The sequence below is a fragment of the Pongo pygmaeus genome, chromosome 6 (assembly GCF_028885625.2).
Source record: "Pongo pygmaeus isolate AG05252 chromosome 6, NHGRI_mPonPyg2-v2.0_pri, whole genome shotgun sequence".
Classification (NCBI taxonomy): domain Eukaryota; kingdom Metazoa; phylum Chordata; class Mammalia; order Primates; family Hominidae; genus Pongo; species Pongo pygmaeus.
In genome coordinates, this window is record NC_072379.2 from 22,282,470 (window position 1) to 22,302,631 (window position 20,162).

Sequence of the window (20,162 nt, forward strand, 5' to 3'; positions counted from 1 at the left end):
ACATTTATAAGATTTTTGTCCAATATGAATTATCTTATGTACAGCAGCAGTTTGGAACTGGTTAAAATATTGGCCACATTCTCCACACTTGTAGTGATTTTTTCCAGTATAAATTATTTTATGTATTATAAGGCCTGAGGGCTGGGCTTTACCACATTATTCACATTTGTAGGGTTTCTCTCCAGTATGCATATTCTTATGATTCGCAAGACTTGAATGCCACTTAAAAGCTTGGTCACATTCTTCACATTTGTAGGGTTTCTCTCCAGTGTGAATCCTTTTATGAGTATTTAGAGTTGAGGAGAAGGTAAAGGCTTTCCCACATTCTTTACATTTGTAGAGTTTCTCTCCAGTATGAATTATTTTATGTTTCTTAAGGGTTGAGGAGCAGTTAAAGGCTTTGCCACATTCTTCACATTTGTAGGGTTTCTCTCCAGTATGAATTCTCTTGTGGTAAGTGAAGGTTGAGGGTAAGCTAAAGGCTTTGCCACATTCTTCACAAGTGTAGGGTTTCTCTCCAGTATGAATCCTCTTATGAGTATTTAGAGTTGAGGAGAAGGTAAAGGCTTTCCCACATTCTTCACATGTGTAGAGCTTCTCCCCAGTATGAACTATCTTATGCTTCTTAAGGGTTGAGGATAAGCTAAAGGCTTTGCCACATTCTTCACATTTGTAGGGTCTCTCTCCAGTATGAATTCTCTTGTGGTTAGTAAGTGTTGAGGAGCGGCTAAAGGCTTTGCCACATTCTTCACATGTGTAGGGTTTCTCTCCAGTATGAATTCTCTTGTGGTTAGTAACTGTTGAGCGGCTAAAGGCTTTGCCACGTTCTTCACGTGTGTAAGGTTTCTCTCCAGTATGAATTCTCTTATGTTTAGTAAGGGATGCAGACCAGCTAAAAGCTTTGCCGCATTCCTCACATCTGTAGGGTTTCTCTCCAGTATGAATTCTTTTATGTCTAGTAAGGGCTGAAGAGCAGTTAAAGGGTTTGCCGCATTCTTCACATTTGTAGGACTTCTCCCTAGTATGAATTATCTGATGTTGATTTAGGTGTGAAAGCATGCAAAATGATTTGCCATCGTTTTTACATTTGAAATGTTTCTTTCCAGTATGTCTTGTCTTGTGTTTACCAAAGACTTTGACACATTTATGAGTCTGAAATACTTTGTTTTGGGTAGTTGACAAACATTGTTTAACATCATTATAACCTCCTTTGTGCACCTCACACTCACCCACACTTTTACAGCATTTTTTTACTTGTAAATTCTCGTGTCCACATTTTCCATATCTTCTCGGTATCACTTTTTGGAGTGAATCTTTTATGCCCTGCTCTGGCTGAAGGTCTTGGGTGAAATAAGAGCATGTAACTGAAAGACATAAAAATGACAAGTTTCTCCACTTACTACACTCAGATAAATATACTTTGCAAATCAAATATATAAAATTATACAAAGTACATTAGCAAAATGGCATATCAAAATACCACAAGCCGTAATTCCTTCATAGATGTATAAATATAACAAAATTACAGTGATCAAAATACCTTTGTGGGAAATTTATAAGTAAAGTAACTGTGGGCACCAGGTGGGCACAATGCCAAGAGCCATAGAGAGACAAAAGAAAAGTCGGCTACATTTACCCAACACAGCCCTTCCTCATCCCCAATAGAAGAACATGGTGTCTTTAGGAGCAAACTGGCTTTTATCTCAAAAGAAAAATACTGGCACCTATATCTTTACTTTTGGCTTATGGGAGCCTTTCTGTCTTCCATGACAGAAAGTGCTGAATGAAATGGTGGTATACTTTGAAATGACACCTTTAAGTCTTTTGAAATCAAAAGTGAATGTTAACAACAGCAGAAAGACTGATGTACCATGGACAGAAAATAGGTGTAGAAAGTAGTTACTGATTGCTAAGAGGAAACATGAAGAAGTCTTTTAACTGAAAAATAAATACAAAATTGCAGACAAGACACATCCTGAGAACATGTTTGAAAGACTCCAAGAATCTCTAGCCAAGACAATTGGTTTCAGGCTATGCCAGGAAAGAGCTGCATTATAAAGATCGTGAAAGGTAGTTTTCCATTAACGTCTAAATCTCAACCAAAGATTACAATGTTTATAAAATACTAGGGCAACATGGTCCAATCAAAAAAATCAAAAATTTTGAAAAAGAAACTATTAAGCTAAAGATTTATATATTAATTTTAAAAATATAAGATAATCCATATTCTGCTCAGTGAGAGAAATGCAAAACTAGATACCTAAATAATATCAGAAAAATAAGAATATCAACAAAAGCTTGGAACAATAAAAATAAACAAACGTGTAGGTAAAAGAAAATAGCTGAAAACATTTAATGAAGAAGCTAAACAAACAAACAAACTAGGATATACACAGAAAGGTCCATAACACATATTCAAGCAAAGTTTCAAAAGTCACAAACCAGAAGATAATCTTGGGAGCTGCAAGATAAACGTGAGATATTATTTATGAGCATAGTCCTCTGAGACAACCAGTGAATTTGTCAACAGAAACCTTGCAGGTCAGAAAAGAATGTGAAAAATGGTCAAAGTGCTGAAAAAAAGTCTTCATGGTGAGAATAATATAACCAGCAAACATGTACTACAAAATAAACAAAAAGTAAAGATCTTCCAGAATAAACCAATGCTGGAAAAGCATATAAACACTGCATGTGCCCTAAATAAAATGCTGAAAAGTGCTCTTTCCACTTAAAATTAGGTGATGAAAAAAATACATAACTTTCTGAAAAACATATGCATCTACAAAAAATAAAAGTCTGTGGCATTATTGTGATCATGTGGAAAACATTTTTAGTTGTGCTTTAAAATTTGAAAGATATAAGCATAAAAATAATCAAAAAACATAAAAAGATATAATTAGCAACATTAATAAGACATATGGGATAGATATAATGAGAACAAATTTTTCTATGCAACTGAAGTCATTTTTTTACCAGTTTAAAATATACTGTTGTAACATTAAGAGGTTTTCTAAAATCTCCAACGTAGCACAAAGAAAAAATCTTTATAGACACACAAAAGAAAATGAATCAATTACTAGCATGAGACAAATATTGATATTATTGATATTACTGATATTGATATTATATAATGGTAAATTGAGCCCATTTACCAGGAATCTATCACTATTATGTCTATATATATGTATATGCATATATAGCATCAGGGCTTTAAAATATATATTTATATATAGCAAATATTGACAGAAATGAAGCAAGAATTAAAATAGCAGCATAAAATTACAAACATTAAGATCTCATTTTCAATAATAAAAAAATTCAAATAAAAAACCAATTAAAGAAACAGAAAATCAGAAGAACATAATATAGTGTATTAATTCATTTTGCATTGCTATAAAAAATTGCCTGAGACCGGGTAATTTATAAAGAAAAAGATTTCTTTGGTTCACTGTTCAGTAGAGTATACAAGAAGTATATGCCAGCATCTGCTTCTGGTGAGGATATGAGGATGCTTACAATTATAGTGGAAGGCAAAAAAGAACCAAACATGTCACATAACGAAAGATGATGCGAGTGTGAGGTGGAGGAGCCAGGTTCCTTTAAGCAACCAGCTCTCATGTGAATTAACAGAGTGAGAACTCTGTGATTACCAAGGGGATTGTGCCAAGTCATTCATGAGGGATTTGTCTCCATGATGCAAACACCTCTCATTAGGCCCCATATCCAACATTGGAGATTACATTTCAACATGAGATTTGGAGGGCACAACCATCTACAACATATTATAAACCAACTAGGCTAAACAGACATGTGCAGAACTCCCCAGTCAATTTTGCAGTTGGACACGCAATATTCTTATTTGCTCCTGGTGCATTCTGTAAGAACTCATAAGTCTTAGTAAATTTCAAAAGATCAGCCAGGTGCAGTGGCCCAGCACTTTGAGAGGCCGAGGTGGAAGGATCACTCAGGGCAAGAAGTTTGATGCCAGCCTTGGAAACACAGTGAGACCCTGTCTCTACAAATAGTTAAAAATTAGCTGGGCAAGGTGGGGTAAGTCTGTAGTGCCAGCTACTCAGGAGGCCAAGGTGGAACGATTATTTGAGTACAAGAGGTTGAGGCTGCGGTGAGCCAAGATTGTGCTACTGCATTACAGTCTGGGCAACAGAGTGAGAAACCCTGTGTCAAAAAAAAAATTTAATAAGAGCAAAATCATACAGTGTATGTTTTCTAACCAAAACTGAATAAAAAGAAAAAAAGTAAAACTGGCAAATCAAAAATATATGGAAATAAACACACTCTTCAATGGATTCTTGCACAGGGTTAAATATGTCAATTTAATTTAACATTTTTGCTCAAGGGTCAAAATATTTAAGTGATATCTTAATTTGCTAAGGTGTTAATATAACCCACAGTGGTGAACAAATTTAATATAATCTGTATCAAAATTCCAAAAGTATATTTATTACTACAATACTATTTAACATTTTAAAATTTTACTATGAACTATATCTAGAGAAACACACATGAAAAACAGAGGCATTATACTTCATAATTTCAAATCATAATAAAAAGCTGCAATAACAATAACTATGTGGTATTCACACAAGGACAGATAAAGACATGATAGAACAAAACAGGGAGCCCAGCAATGAACTCTTCTGTGTATGACCAAATAATCTGCCACAGGGTTGCCATGAGCAGACGATGGAGAAAATAAAATCCCTTCAACAGACAATGTTGAAAACTGGATATCTACATTGAAACAATGAAGTTGGATGTTTTAATTACATCATATAAAAAAAATTTTCAACAAAATACTTAGACTGAATAAAAAAGTAATGAAACTCTTAGAAAAAAAATACAGTGGAAAGACAGGACATTGGTCTTGGCACCATTTTCTTAGATATACCATCAAATGCATGAGCAACAAAGAGAAGAACAGAAAAATTTAACTAAATTTCAAAATTTCTGCAATCAAATAAAACATTTAATAGAGTGACAGTGCCACCTAAGAAATGGGTGACAATATTTGAAAATCACATGTGATAACACTTAATATTGAGAATACATAAACAAATCCTAGAAGTAGACAACAATATTTGAATTACTTGATTTAGAAATGGACAAGTGAGCTGGGCGCAGTGGCTCACGCTTTTAATCCCAGAACTTTGGGATGCCGAACTGGGCAGATCGCCTGAAGTCAAGAATTCGAGACCAGCCTGAACAACATGGCGAAACCCCATCTCTACAAAAAATACAAAATTAGCTGGGCATGGTGGCACATCCCTGTAATCCCAGTTACTCAGGAGGCTGAGGCAGGAGAATCATTTGAAACTGGGAGGCAGGGGTCGCCATGAGCCAAAATTGCACCATTGCACTCTAGCCTGGGCAACAAGAGTGAAACTCTGTCTCAAAAAAAAAAAAAAAAAAAAAAAAAAAGAAATGGACAAATGATTAAACTAAATTTTAATTAAAGATATACGAATGGGAAGAACTATTTGAAAGGTTGCACAAAATTAATAATTTATAGAAAAATGCAAAACAAAATCACAATACAAAACAGAAAAACAAAATTACCTTACATCAATTAGGATGGCCACTATAAATTTTTTAAAAACATAAACTATGTTGATGATGTAAAGAAATTGAAACCTATGTAAGTTGTTGATGAGAAAAAAAGATGCAGCCATCATGAAAAATATCAATGTTTTTCAAATGATTAAAAATGAAATTATCATACAATAAACAATTCCATTTATGAATCTATATCTAAAATATGCAACACAGTAAAATGAAGACATAAGAGGTACCCTGCTTGCATATTCCCCCACAGCAAGTCTCATAACCCAGCCTCTAAATAAATAAATAAATCCATGGATAAAAATTTAAAAATAAAAAAATTGTAAAAAAACTTTATATGTCAAGGCTATAGTAATAAAAACAGAATGTCATGTGCAGAAAAATGGACAATCGCCAATGAAACAGAAACTACTATTCTCACACACTTTAGTCATGATGCAAAAAAAGAACTTTAAAAATGGTTTAACATAGAGTTTCTCAAAAATATGCAGATATTATTGTGTCCCCAAAAGCAATGGCAAAGCAGTCAGTTTTTGCAGTCCCTTGTAAGCCATAAAGAAAACTTTAGCTCACACTATGAACTTGAAGGAAGAATACTGAACCGAAAGTAGAATCCTTAGAGAATTTAAAGGCATGGGGCAGAATGTGTCCCTATGTAAGCATAATAGAAAAAAATGACTCTGGCTTCTCAGAAACTCTTCCATCGAAGCACAGCTCCCCAAATCACATGTTAAGGACTGGCTTCCTCCTTGACTTTTGTAACTCTCATCTGTGTCATCTGCTTCATTCGCTCTCACCTACCTGGGTGTTTGGCTACCATCTCATTTCTCTTTATATTCCGGGGCTCTTTATTTTGCTCCAGACAGGTGATCAAGTCTGGCTTAGAGACAGCAATACCTGTTTTATTAAGAAAAAAAAGTAACATAAGTCTGGCTGAATTCTTTAATTACCAAACCAGTCTTATGCTTAGTAAAGAGGATATAATAGAAAATTCTAGAAAATTAAGATTGATTCATAACAGAACTTTCTAGCTATTTAGAAAATACTTTAAATTTGTAGGTCCTTAATTTCACTATTCAGTGCTACTGAATCAAAAACTGGTGGTAGGAACTGAATTCTAAATTGTGGGCAATGATATTTTATGCCACGACAGTTTTGGAATTGCCACTAACCAAGAGCAAAAGATACATAAGCTCAGGAAAGGGAAACATTCAGGTCAAGATAAAACATCCTGAAGAATTTGTTCTATACCAATGAATCCCCAAGATTTTCTTAAAATTGGAGAGCTAAAATTCATTCATGCAAAGCAGAAATTACCAAAATCGTCTTAGAAAAGAGAGAAAGTCAATATATTAGGAATTGTGTATTGAAGTTATCCTCACCCAGGGAGACCAGGTTTCTGTAGTTCTCTAACATCACATCTCTATATAAATTCCGCTGAGCATGATCCAGGCATTGCCATTCCGCCAGAGAGAATTCTATAGCTATGTCTCTGAATGTCAACAGTCCCTGAAAACAAAAAACAAACAAACAAAAAACCACTCATGAACACACAAACAGTTACCATGTGGCCATAGGCAGAGACTTTTATTTGACTCATGTTAAATAAGAGCGTAAAAAGAAGTGGTTCTGACTTACAAGAGTGACTAAAATTATTCATTAAGATAATGTCTAACATGGAAGTATTCTCTAACTGAGAAATGAGGATAGCATAAGATCCACAATACCACTGTAGATATGATACTTTTCTGGGTGATGAATTATAAAATTAAGGGCATCAATATGGACATGTCTTTTTTTTTTTTTTAAACCGAGGCTCATTCTGTTGCCCAGGCTGGAGTGCAGTGGTGTGATTCTGGCTCACTGCAACCTCGGCCTCCTGGGTTCAAGTGATTTTCCTGCCTCAGCCTCCTGAGTAGCTGGGACTACAGGCATGAGCCACCATGCCTGGCTAATTTTTGTATTTTTAGTAGAGACAGGGTATCACAATGTTGGCCAGGCTGGTCTTGAACTCCTGACCTCAGGTGATCCACCCACCTCGGCCTCCCAAAATACTGGGATTGCAGGCATGAGCCACTGCACCCAGTCAGACATGTCTGATTGCTATATTTACATCATACAGAATAAGCTATGTATATTTCTCAGGTAGAACATTCATGATGAGTTGGAAGGTTCCTCTTAAGTCTTAATATGTGAAATAAACTAAAGATCTTATACAGATTTTGTTTCAGGAGATTTGGGATAGAGTCTGAGTTTCTGAATTTCTAGCAAGCTCACCAGTTTCTAGCCTAGTAAGAATAGTTTGTCAAACATCTAGTAAATGGCAGAGTCTGGGTTCTTCCCAGATTCTTTCACCTGTAAATAAAGCTAAAAGCCTTCATTTTTAAAAGACAAATATATATGCAAAAATGATCTAAAAAGAAAGGACAGCTTCCAGATTAAATGTGATGGTTTATGCACTTCAGCTAGTAAATCTCCTAAGTGTACTTAATAATTAAGGGAATAATAATTAACTCTATAGTGGAAAAAATGCCATAGAGATCTTGAGCCAAGTGAATAAAATTGTTATCAACTATACTGGGACACATTTTTATTATGTGCTGATGCACACAGGACACAACATCACTGCTGTGGTATTTCTCTCCTCCCAGAAAAGTAAATTGTAACTATATATATTTTATGAGACAAATTCTCTCTGTCACCCAGGCTGGAGTGCAATGGTGCTATCTTGGCTCACTGCAACCTCTGCCTCCTGGGTTCAAGCGATTCTCCTGCCTCAGCCCCTGAGTAGCTGGGATTACATGTACATGCTACCATGCCAGGCTAATTTTTTTTTTTTTAGCAGAAACAAGGTTTCACCATGTTAGCCAGGCTGGTCTCGAACTCCTGACCTCACGTGATCCAGCTGCCCCGAACTCCCAAAGTGCTGGGATTACAAGTGTGAGCCACCACACCTGGCCTAAATTTAATTATAAAAAAAATCAGTTTTCTGCAAAGTTGAAGATACAGATAACTTCCCTGGCTGTAATTTTTAATAGTAATTTAAGTGGTCTTTCCTTGGCACCCTGGAGAGCAAGTATCTCCTAATAGTTTTTAGAACTTTCTGGGTAATAAATGCCATCCTGTTTAAATGAGCGTTACCTGTTCTACATGGAACTAATAGAGCACACAGATGAAACCTCGACATGTTTCACTTTTCACTAATACCAAAGACAACTGTGTTTCCCCAAAGAAATCTTGAGTTTCCACACCTTCTCATGTTCAACAGCTACAATAGGAACATTTTCAATATTGCAGGTCATAAATTTGTGGTGAGAATTCTGCAAGGCATACAAGAACCCAAGATGAAGAGGATGTATAGAAGGCTATGGTATACAGAAAAAAAATATTTTTTTCAGAACCCCTTGACTATCATAAAAATAAAAAATAATTGAAACAAACTCATTAGGGATAACAACACAAGTAGAGAAGTAAAAATTTGCAAGTTCCGAACACATGACATTCCAAAAGGCAGAGTGGACACTGCTTTTTTTTTTTTTTTTTTTTTTTTTGAGACACAGTCTCACTCTATCACCCAGGCTGGAGTGCAGTGTTGCAATCTCAGCCCACTGCAACCTCCACCTCTTGGGTTCAAGTGATTCTACTGCCTCAGCCTCCTGAGTAGCTGAGACTACAGGTGCACGCTACCGCTCTCAGCTAATTTTTGTATTTTTAATAGAGACAGACTTTCACCATGTTGGTCAGGCTGGTCAGGCTGGTCTCAAACTCCAGACCTCATGATCTGCCTGCCTTGGCCTCCCTAAGTGCTCGGATTACAGGGGTGAGCCACCGCACCCGGCCTGAACACTGCTCTTGATCTGAGACATGCTCACCTGAGAAAAAGTGATTTTTTTCTCTTCTTCCTCTTTCCCTGAAATGTATTATCAGATAAGATGTTCTGGACATATCAAACCTGCATCTTGAGAATATGCCTTTAAAGCACAACCTGTTCACCTGCTACCACCACACACACCCACGGGCAGAAAGACCGAGACTTGCAGAAAACATTCACCCATTTTTGTTGTTTATAACCGTAAAGATTTAAGAGCAATGAGAGAACAACGAGCTTCTCCATAACTATTAAAATGTAAGTTTCTTTTTCCCTGCCCTCCCCTATCAGACATCAGCAATGTTCTTTACAGAAATGGGAGCATGAACCGCACTGACCTCTTCCTACCAAACTGAAACAGGGCAGGCAGTGCAGCCTTCCTTTGATGCAAAGGTTGAACTAAACTCTCCTGAATGTATCTTGAACCCCTCAAGTTTATAAATCACTTGGTAATCTCAGCCCTGCTCTATGCAATGTGCTTCTGCAGGATCCAAAAGGGTTCAGGAATGGACTTTTTCAACAAGTCCCCTGTAAATGCTGATTGTGCTTTCCCAGACACATTATTAGCATTAGCGAGAGAAAGCAGGCACAGCAGAGTCCCTTACACACACCACATTTGTCACAATACTAATACTTCCGCTGCAAATAAAGACAACCAATCTCCATCCTGAAATATTATATTTTTTGTTGGCTTTTTTAAGTTTACAGGGACAACAGAAGACAGCAATGTCTGGGTAAATCTGCACTCGGGAAACCTGTACACATGTACTAATAAAATGTTTATTAAGCAGGTACTGTGTGCTCAGGAGCATGTCACAGAACACTGCGCTGGGAATAACACATTTTGTGATTTAATTTTCATAGCACCCTGGGAGTTAGTACTAAGTGTTGAATAATTTTTAGCATTTAGATTAAGAGCACTGCATTTTCATTTCTTCTTATGGTATTATTAATTTTAAAAAGAAAATGTATAGAATAATAATTCAATACAAAAAAATATGAAATGATACAATTACATAAAAATTGAATAATCAGCTTCCAAATGGCTATTTTGTAAATAATGAAATTAAGCCAGAAATAAAAAAATTTTTGAAACTAATTAAACCTGAAATACAACATACCAGAATCTCTGGGTCACAGCTAAGGCAGTGTTAAGAACAAAATGTATATCACTAAACATCCACATCAAAAAGTTACAAAGATCTCAATTTAAAAATCTAATGTTAGAATTAAAAGAATTCCAAAAGTAAGGGCAAACCAACTTCAAAGATCACAAAAGACCAGAAATAACCAAAATCAGAGCTGAAATGAAGAAGGCTGAAACATAAATATTTATAAATAGTTAAATAACTATTTGATTATAAATAGTTATATAACTATTTGATTATAAATAGTTATATAACTATTTGATTATAAATAGTTATATAACTATTTGATTATAAATAGTTATATAACTATTTGATTATAAATAGTTAAATAACTATTTGATTATAAATAGTTATATAACTATTTGATTATAAATAGTTAAATAACTATTTGATTATAAATAGTTAAATAACTATTTGATTATAAATAGTTAAATAACTATTTGATTATAAATAGTTAAATAACTATTTGATTATAAATAGTTAAATAACTATTTGATTATAAATAGTTAAATAACTATTTGATTATAAATAGTTAAATAACTATTTGATTATAAATAGTTAAATAACTATTTGATTATAAATAGTTAAATAACTATTTGATTATAAATAGTTAAATAACTATTTGATTATAAATAGTTAAATAACTAATAAATAGTTAAATAACTAATTATAAATAGTTATATAACTATTTATAGTTAAATAATTATAGTTAAATAATTATAAATAGTTAACTGTTTAATTATAAATAGTTAAATAAATGTTTAAATAGTTAAATAACTATTTATAAATAACTATAAAAAGTTCAATGGGCCAGGCACAGTGGCTCATGCCTTTAATCCCAGCACTTTGGGAGGCCGAGGTGGGCAGATCACCTGAGGCCAGGAGTTCGAGACCAGCCTGGCCAACATTGTGAAACCCTGTCTCTACTAAAAATACAAAAATTAGCTGGGTGTGGTGGCATGCACCTGTAATCCCAGCTACTCAAGAGGCTGAGGCAGGAGAATCACTTGAACCCGGGAGGCAGAAGTTGCAGTGAGCCGAGATCACGCCACTGCACTCCAGCCTGGGTGACAGAGCAAGACTCCATCTCAAAATAAAAAAAAAAAAAAATTCATGGGTGGGAAAGGGTGCAAGGTAAGTGGTAGGACTGGTTTGTGCCACAGATATGCTACAGACAGTGGCCCATGTGGGGCTATACTCTGATTTAGTCCTGTGTCCCTGCAGGCAGATTAGACTATGATCAAGTGGCACAGATCCCTACATCGGTGGAGGAAACAGGTTGCTGCTGCAGATTCAGTGGCTGGGGTTGGGGATATGCCAGGAAACTTGTAGGCACTTTGGTGGGATTTTGCCAAGAAACACTAAAAGCAAAAGTGTTGTGGTGGAATTCTTGAGGGTGGTGCCTAGTCCTGGGAGGGGTGTGGATGCAACAATGTCTAGTGGGTCTGTCTGTGAATGCATGAGAATCATGTGGTGGCAGCTCTGAAAGGAGGAGGTCTGTTATCACAATTCCTTTTCTCTAAGTTTTTAGTCCCGTTTCACCCTGAGAGGAGACCTAGAATCACAGGACAAAGTGCAGTGTGACAGCCTGTGTGCAGAACAGAGACTCCCCTTACCAGACACCCAGAGTCCCCCTCCAGGCCAGGCCCCTGTAATATCTCTTTTCTGACACCAAATCTGTGGAGTTTGCTGAATACAAAGAATTTTTTTTTTTTTTTTTTTTGAAATAGAGTCTCACTCTGTCGCCCAGGCTGGGGTGCAGTGGCACGATCTTGGCTCACTGCAACCTCCACCTCTCGGGTTCAAGTAATTCTCCTGCCTCAGCTTCCTGAGTAGCTGGGATTACAGGTGCCAGTTACCACACTCAGTTAATTTTTGTATTTTTAGTAGAGATGGGGTTTCACCATGTTGGCCAGGCTGGCACTAAGCAATTTTTTAACAACAACCTGTGGTCCAACATTTCCATCCTGATACCACCCGGAGTCAGCACAGACCATAATTCAGAGCTCAGTCTCACCATACTGCCCTTACTGCACATGCCTGTCACAAATCCCAGGGACCCATCTATGCTTCTCAGCTACTGTCTATAAACTGGGGACTCCTATAATCTCCCTTAAGTTCAATAATGATAGAGATACTCACAGAATTGAGCTAAACCCTGTACTTATGTTAACCTGTTTACTATAAAACATGCAACCCAGAAGCCAGGTGTGGTGGCTCACGCCTGTAATCCCAGCATGTTGGGAGGCCGAGGAGGGTGTATCATAAGGTCAGGAGTTCAAGACCAGCCTGGCCAAGATGGTGAAACCCCATCTCTACTAAAAATACAAAAATTAGCTGGGTATGGTGGTGGGTGCCTGTAATCCTAGCTACTTGGGAGGCTGAGGCACGAGAATCTCTTGAACCCAGGAGGCAGAGGTTGCGGTGAGCCGATATTGTGCCACTGCATTCCAGCCTGGGCGACAGAGTGAGACTCCATCTCAAAAAAAAAAAAAACAAAAAAACAAAAAAACATGCAACCCAGAAACAGTCAAATAGAAAAGAAAAGACGTATAAAAAAAGTTTGGGAAAGATGGGGCATATAGATAATCCTGGTAAAAAGCTGTGATTAATAAAATTCTCCAGCCAGCCGCGATGGCTCATGTCTGTAATCCCAGCAGTTTGGGAGGCTGCGGCAGGTGGATCACCTGAAGTCAGGAGTTTGAGACCAACCTGGCCAACATGGTGAAATCCTGTCTTTACTAAAAATACAAAAAATAAGCCAGCTGCAGTGGTGGGCACCTGTAATCCCAGCTATCTGGGAGGCTGAGGCAGGAGAATTGCTTGAATCCAGGAGGTGGAGGTTGCAGGAGCTGAGATCGTGCCACTGCACTCCAGCCAGGGTGACAGAGTGAGACTCTGTCTCTAAATAAATAAATAAATAAATAAAATTCTCCATCCTTTGTGGTCTTCACCAACAGCTTAAGAGAAACACTTTTTCCCATTATGACTTAGATGGTTTTGTATTTTCTTATCACATAGCCAGATATAGACTCTGCAAATTTCCACCTCTTTCTTATAAAAGAATCAGCTAAATACTTTTCTTCAGTGGTCAAAATATTTTTGAATTCACTTTGCTTAAATTTTTCTCTTCTCCCAGGGCTCCTGACCTTTGAGTACCTTCAGTCTGAGCCAACATACAACCCCATTTTCTGTCTCTCCTTAAGAACATGCTGACTTCAGGGTAAAACATTCTCTGATCTAGAATCTAATTTTGCCCTCTTCTATCATACCATTCTTACTCCATCTTCTTTCTAAACTTGTTTGCTATTCTCTATGAAAGAAAGTCCTTGTCTGCCTATACGTTGATATCCTTAAAAATCTTATAGTTGACACTTTTTTCTGTTGTTGGGATTCAGAACTTCTTTTTTTTTTGAGAGGGAGTGTTTCTCTGTCACCCAGGCTGTAGTGCAGTGGCGCGATCTCTGCTCACTGCAAGCTCCGCCTCCTGGGTTCACGCCATTCTCCTGCCTCAGCCTCCTAAGTAGCTGGGACTGTAGGTGCCCACCACCATGCCTGGCTAATGTTTTTGTATTTTTAGTAGAGACGGGGTTTCACCATGTTAGCTAGGATGGTCTCGATCTCCTGACCTTGTGATCTGCCTGCCTCGGCCTCCCAAAGTGCTGGGATTACAGGCATGAGCCACCGTTCCCCGCCGGGATTCAGAATTCTTACCCAAATCTGAATATCTGAATTTGTTTTATTTTACAAAGTCTAGAAACTGCCCCCAAACACCTTTACTTTCAGTAAGATCCTCCCAATTCCTATCCATTCTAACCCTAACTACATCTGCCTGTGGGTCCCCAGGTTTCCCTGGCTCTGTTGCTTATCTCAGTATAAAACCTTCTTCCGTGGCTGGAGTGAGCAGGCTGGGACATCTGCAGGGAAGGCTCCCTAGAAAGAACTGACTAGGTCTTCAATAATCTCCTTTTGCAGGCTCCATATTGCTCTTAGCTTGGAGTCACAGGGCTCAGGCTTTAATTTTCAAGTCAGAGATGTTCACTTAGTTTTAGAAACTAAGTGGTACATAAATCCAGAAAAATTACTGAAATGCAGTGTTTATACAAGGGGAAAATTTTTAAGGTGCTTACATTTTATAGCTCAATAAGAAAAGCAAAAGTATCTGTCTCTTTCAGACAATACACATATCATTTACTTATTTCCATAACAGGATATTCAGTAAACAATTAGTAATATGAACAAACTTCTAGAAGGTGCCCAGTCCCATCTCATGAAGTTTAGCATAAAATTCAGAAATCAAGATAACAGGGCCAGGAGCAGTGGCTCACGCCTGTAATCCCAACAATTTGACAGGCACAGGTGGGCAGACCACCTGAAGTCAGGAGTTCGAGACCAGCCTAGCCAACATGGCAAAACCCCATCTTTACTAAAAATACAAAAATTAGCCAGGCGTGGTGGCGGGTGTTTTTCATCCCAGCTGGGAGGCTGAGTCAGGAGAATCACTTGAACCCAGGAGTCGGAGGTTGCAGTGAGCTGAGATCACACCACTCCACTCCAGCCTGGGCGACAGAGACTCGGTCTCAAAAATAAAAATAAGATAACAGGATGTAGAACAGAGGTATTTACTGTCACATATTAATTTTGCAAAAAGAGAGACTGATGTTTTGATGAATCTATCTAATTCCCCAGTTATCTAACACATTTTCTTGTGCAAATGTATTCATTTCCTACAGCCATAATGGAAGAGACATTTTTCATATTATTTCCCTTGGTAATATTCCCAAAGCTAAGCCTTAGAATACTGTTTGAAATCACACGCCAAAAAATAACACACCTGAGAAAATTTCTACACTCACTCTGAAAAAGGGCAAATGTGAATTTTTAACAAATAGAATACACGACTACATTTTTTTTCTGAAACTCACCTCTTTTATGCCCTTTGTCAATATTTTCTTACATATTGAGCTCTACTGATAAAATGCAATTTACAGTTAACTAACTGAAGTCGAAAGAAGTGAAAATATCTTTTCAAGGTGACAAACCCAGAGAGTTGCAGTGCTGATTGGAACACAGATATGTCTGGCTCCTGTCAAGTCAAGCCGTCCGATCACTTGAGAGTCTCCCACGCGCATTCTGCTCACTGAAATGCTCAAGGACAACCATTCCAGGAGACACTGCACTGTGCCCTCATGAGTTCCCTAGGTGCAATTATTTGAGATTCTTGCACCATCTTATTGGGGTCAGTTTTTTTTGCCTTTAGGGATAGTTTTCTTCCCTTCACAAATCTGACAGAATCCAGAGGGCAGAAATTACTTCTGTGTTTTTCTCTCAATACCCGCATCTGATTGGCTGACCAGCAATATATGTCCATGAAACTGAAGCTGAGTTGGGGAAAGACAATTCTAATGTCCCAAGGGATTAGCATTTTACGGGAAGAGTAAACCAGGAGATTGCTCTCAGCCCCGGGCATCCATTTGCTCTCTTGGAAGGCTACACTTCATACCACATGCTATTCTCAAAAAGAAAATAACTCAGGGGATGATATTCACTAGACACTCCAGCAGACATGGCCACGGTGGGTTGATATTCACTAGACACTCCAGCAGACATGGCCACAGTGGGTATCTTGGTTTATCCCCAAGCAGTACTAAGACCCAGAACCAGGAAAAACCTGAAGTGTGGCTGAAGAAACATTACCCTGTAGGGTTTCCCCCAAAAAAACTCAACCCACATATTATGATGTCTGTGCTTGGAGAAGACAAAAGAAGAGGCACAGAGATTTTTTACAATACAGTGTCAGAAGCTTAATCTCTGCTTTCTTTTTTTTTTTCTTTCTGAGACAGAGTCTCACTCTGTTGTCCAGGTTGGAGTGCAGTGGCACAACCTTGGCTCACTGCAATCTCCGTCTCCTGGGTGGAAGCAATTCTCCTGCCTCAGCCTCCTGAGTAGCTGGGATTACAGGCACTCACCACCACATCCGGTTAATTTTTTTTTGTATTTTTAGTAGAGATGGGGTTTCATCATGTTGGCCAGGTTGGTTTCCAACTCCTGACCTCAAGTGATTTGCTCGCCTCAGTCTCCCAAAGTGCTAGGATTACAGGCATGAGCCACCATGCCCAGCCCCTGCTTTCTTCTTATGTGAAATATTTACAAATGGGAACTTTTTTTTTCCCATTTGACACTGAATGACACTTAAAGTGTCATCCAATGCTTTTAAAAAAAATAATTAATGTAAGTACTGTGTCTGAAACATACAAGAAAGGACAGATAATAATGTGAGTTAGAAAGAAAAGTTGACATTTGGGAATGTCACAAAAACTGAAAATTTAATATTTTATTGCAAGCCAGAGTTAGTCTGTGAGAACAGAATGGTAAGTGACTTAAGACCCTGCTTAAGACACAGCTGAGGAAGGGCATGGTGGCTCATGCCTGTAATCCCAGCATTTTGGGAGGCCGAGGTGGCCAGATTACCTGAGGTCAGGAATTTGAGACCAGCCTGGCCAACATGGTGAAACCCCATCTCTATTAAAAATACAAAAATTAGCCATGTATGGTGGTGTAGGCCTGCAATCCCAGCTACTCGGGAGGCTGAGGCAGGCGAATCACTTGAACCCAGGAGGCGGAGGTTGTAGTGAGCTGAGATCGCACCACTGAACTCCAGCTTGGGCAACATTGCGAGGCTCTATCTCAAAAAAAAAAAAAAAAAAAAAAAAAAAATCCAAGGGAAAACCAATTTCCTGTGGGGTGTAAAAATATTTAAACAGCTGCCAATTAGATTGAGGTGGATTGATTCTTCTCGGCTCTCACTTAAAAAAAATCTATCTCAAATGTATCTCTTAACAGCTGGGCGCGGGGGGCTCACGCCTGTAATCCCAGCACTTTGGGAGGCCAAGGCAGGCGGATCACTTTAGGTCAGGATTTCGAGAGCACCCTGGCCAACATGGTGAAACCACGTCTCTACTAAAAATACAAAAGCCGGGCGTGGTGGTGGCCGCCTGTAATCCCAGCTACTCCAGAGCCTGAGGCGGGAGAATCGCTTGAACCCGGGAGGGCGGTTGCATTGAGTCGAGATCGTCCCATCGCACTCCAGCCTGGGCAACAGAGCGAGACTTCCTCTCAAAAAAAAAAAAAAAAAAAAAAAAAAAAATGCATTTCTCGGAAATTACTTTCTTGAAGAAAAATATTCAGGCCTAGTCAACCACAGACTGCCAATTAATCTCTGATGACATAACCAAGCCATTTTCACCTGGATCTTACAAACAAGGAAACTACATAACTGTACCAAACCAATTACTGAATCTGGTTTGCTTCATCATGAAACTTATAACAAACTTTCCTTCAAGTCTTTCCCATGGATCACAACCCACAAGCCATAGCTGGGCGCTCTAAGATTCTTGAATCACACTTTGATTCAATTCTCTGATATTTTTACAGCGACTCCCCATATATCTCTAAAAGAAAAAATGAGGAACTAGGGACCCCAGGGAACACAGTTCTTTCCACTCACGAATCCTGCACCCTAAGTCTGGATTCTCCCCTGATGACTTTCCCATCCCTGAAGAGTCTGGGTGAGATGAGGCGCTGGGAGTGTAGAGCTGCCCAGAGAGGGCTCCAGTCCAGGGCAAAGCTACTGCAGAGGAAAAAGACAGAACTCCCAGGGTCCCAGCCGCTGGCCCAGGAAGCATCTTAAGGCTCGAGGGGACTAAGAGCCGAGCTGGGACAAGGAGGATTTGGGTCCTCAGACTCCGGAGCTGACTGCGATTAAGTTCGGGTCCTGCTACAGCCACTTTCAGTCAGTTCCAACCAGCCCCCAGCCCTCTCTCACCGTTACAGACCCAGCACTCACCATTTCTCGGCTTCCAGGGGGTCCCGGTCTTTTAGCCATAAATCTGCGAATACCTGCAGGACACAAGGCCACAGAGGCTTAGCCTCTAGGAGCAGAGGACGCAGAGCAGTGAAGAGAAGGACTGAAGCTCTAGGCGCAGAGAAGCAAAAAGAACCCGCAACATTACGGAAGCGTCCTGTTTTCTCCCGCTGCATTCCTGATTGGACAGTTTCTATTCCACGGTCCCTGATTGGATAAGGTTTGAGGCCCCACCCTTCATGCCCTGAGTGACGGAAAATTTGATCAGACACTGGGCTCAATAAAGCAAAAGTAACAGGTTAGGCTGCAGCCTTTACGGCCAAGGTTTCTTCCCTGATCTGAGCCAGGCCAACCCCAGAGGATACTTGGATTTAACCTTGTGTATAACGTCATATGCATTTATAAATGATATATAATAGTTATTCATAAACTGAAAAAATATAAAGACAATTATTTTAAAATTTCAGATTTTATGACCTTCCTTGCTGCGGATCCTTTGCAGCGATATGGTTTGGCTCTGTAGCTCCACCCAAATCTCATCTCAAATTGTAATTCCTGGCCGGGCGCGGTGGCTCACGCCTGTAATCCCAGCATTTAGGGAGGCCGAGCGTGGAGGGCGAAGGCGGGGGAGGGGAGGGTGGGGGGGGCGGGGAGGGATCACTTGAAGTCAGGAGTTCGAGACCAGCCTGGCCAACATGGTGAAACCCCGTCTCTACTAAAAATACAAAAATTAGCCAGGGTGGTGGCAGGCGCCTAGAGGGTCAGCTACTCGGGAGGCTAAGGCAGAAAAATCACTCGAACCCAGGAGGCGGAGGTTGCAGTGAGCCGAGATCGCGCCATTGCACTCCAGCCTGGGCGACAGCAGGGAGACTCTGTCTCAAAAAAAAAAAAAAAAAAAAATTGTAATTCCCACATGTCAGGGCAGGGACCGGGTGGGAGGTGACTGGATCTTAGAGATGGATTATCCTCATGCTATTCTTGTAATAGTAAGGGAGCTCTCAAGATATCGGATGGATTAAAAATGTGGCACATCCCCCTACCCTCCCCATCCCCAGTTCTCTCTCTTTTTCTACCAATTAAGATGTGCCTTGCTTTCCCTTCACCTTCCATCATGGTCATGAATGTAATTTTCCTGAGGATTCCTCAGCCATGTAGAACTATGACTTAATTAAAACACTTTTTAAAAACATTACGTGGTCTGAGGTATTTGTTTATAGCAGTGTGAAAATGGCCTAATCCATGAAGGCAGCCTGAGATTTCACAAAGAAGGCAGTCCTCTGCAGTAAAATGTGAACCACATGTCAATTTTGAATTTTCTATTAGCCAAATATTAAAAAGTAAAAAGAAAAAGGTGGGGCCTGGCACAGTGGCTCACACATGTAATTCCAGCATTTTGAGAGGCCAAGGCAGCAGACAACCTGAGGTCAGGAGTTCCAGACCAGCCTGTCTAACATGGCGAAATCCTGTCTCTACTAAAAGTATACAAAAATTAGCCGGGCATGGTGACAGGCACTTGTAATCCCAGCTACTCTGGAGGCTGTTGCAGGAGAATCGCTTGAACCTCGGAGGCAGAAGTTGCAGTGAGCCAAGATTGCACCACTGCACTCCAGCCTGGTGACAGAGTGACTCTGTCTCCAAATAAAAAAGAAAGAAATAGATGGAATAACGGTAGAACTGATTGTAACATTTTAATCAGCCCAAT

The 20,162-nt window shown here is 39.1% G+C and overlaps 1 protein-coding gene across 1 annotated transcript; it reads right to left on the reverse strand.

Moving 5' to 3' along the window:
• On the reverse strand, nucleotides 1-18,644 carry LOC129040954 (zinc finger protein 716). The gene is made up of 4 exons (XM_054495910.1): nucleotides 18,443-18,644; nucleotides 6,963-7,089; nucleotides 6,382-6,477; nucleotides 1-1,364 (listed from the first exon to the last, which is right to left on the reverse strand). Exons 1-4 carry the CDS (start codon nucleotides 18,479-18,481, stop codon nucleotides 157-159), a joined length of 1,470 nt encoding a protein of 489 aa, XP_054351885.1. The 5' UTR covers nucleotides 18,482-18,644; the 3' UTR covers nucleotides 1-156.
• Nucleotides 18,645-20,162: the final 1,518 nt, after the last annotated feature.

Excerpts from the sequence above, each read along its gene's own strand:
- LOC129040954 (XM_054495910.1), bottom strand. The coding sequence starts at position 18,481 with ATGGCTAAAAGACCGGGACCCCCTGGAAGCCGAGAAATG. Across the intron at positions 7,090-18,442 it reads CCCCTGGAAGCCGAGAAATG|GGACTGTTGACATTCAGAGA; the intron begins GTGAGTGCTGGG and ends TTTTGTTTTCAG. Across the intron at positions 1,365-6,381 it reads GATGGTAGCCAAACACCCAG|TTACATGCTCTTATTTCACC; the intron begins GTAGGTGAGAGC and ends TATGTCTTTCAG.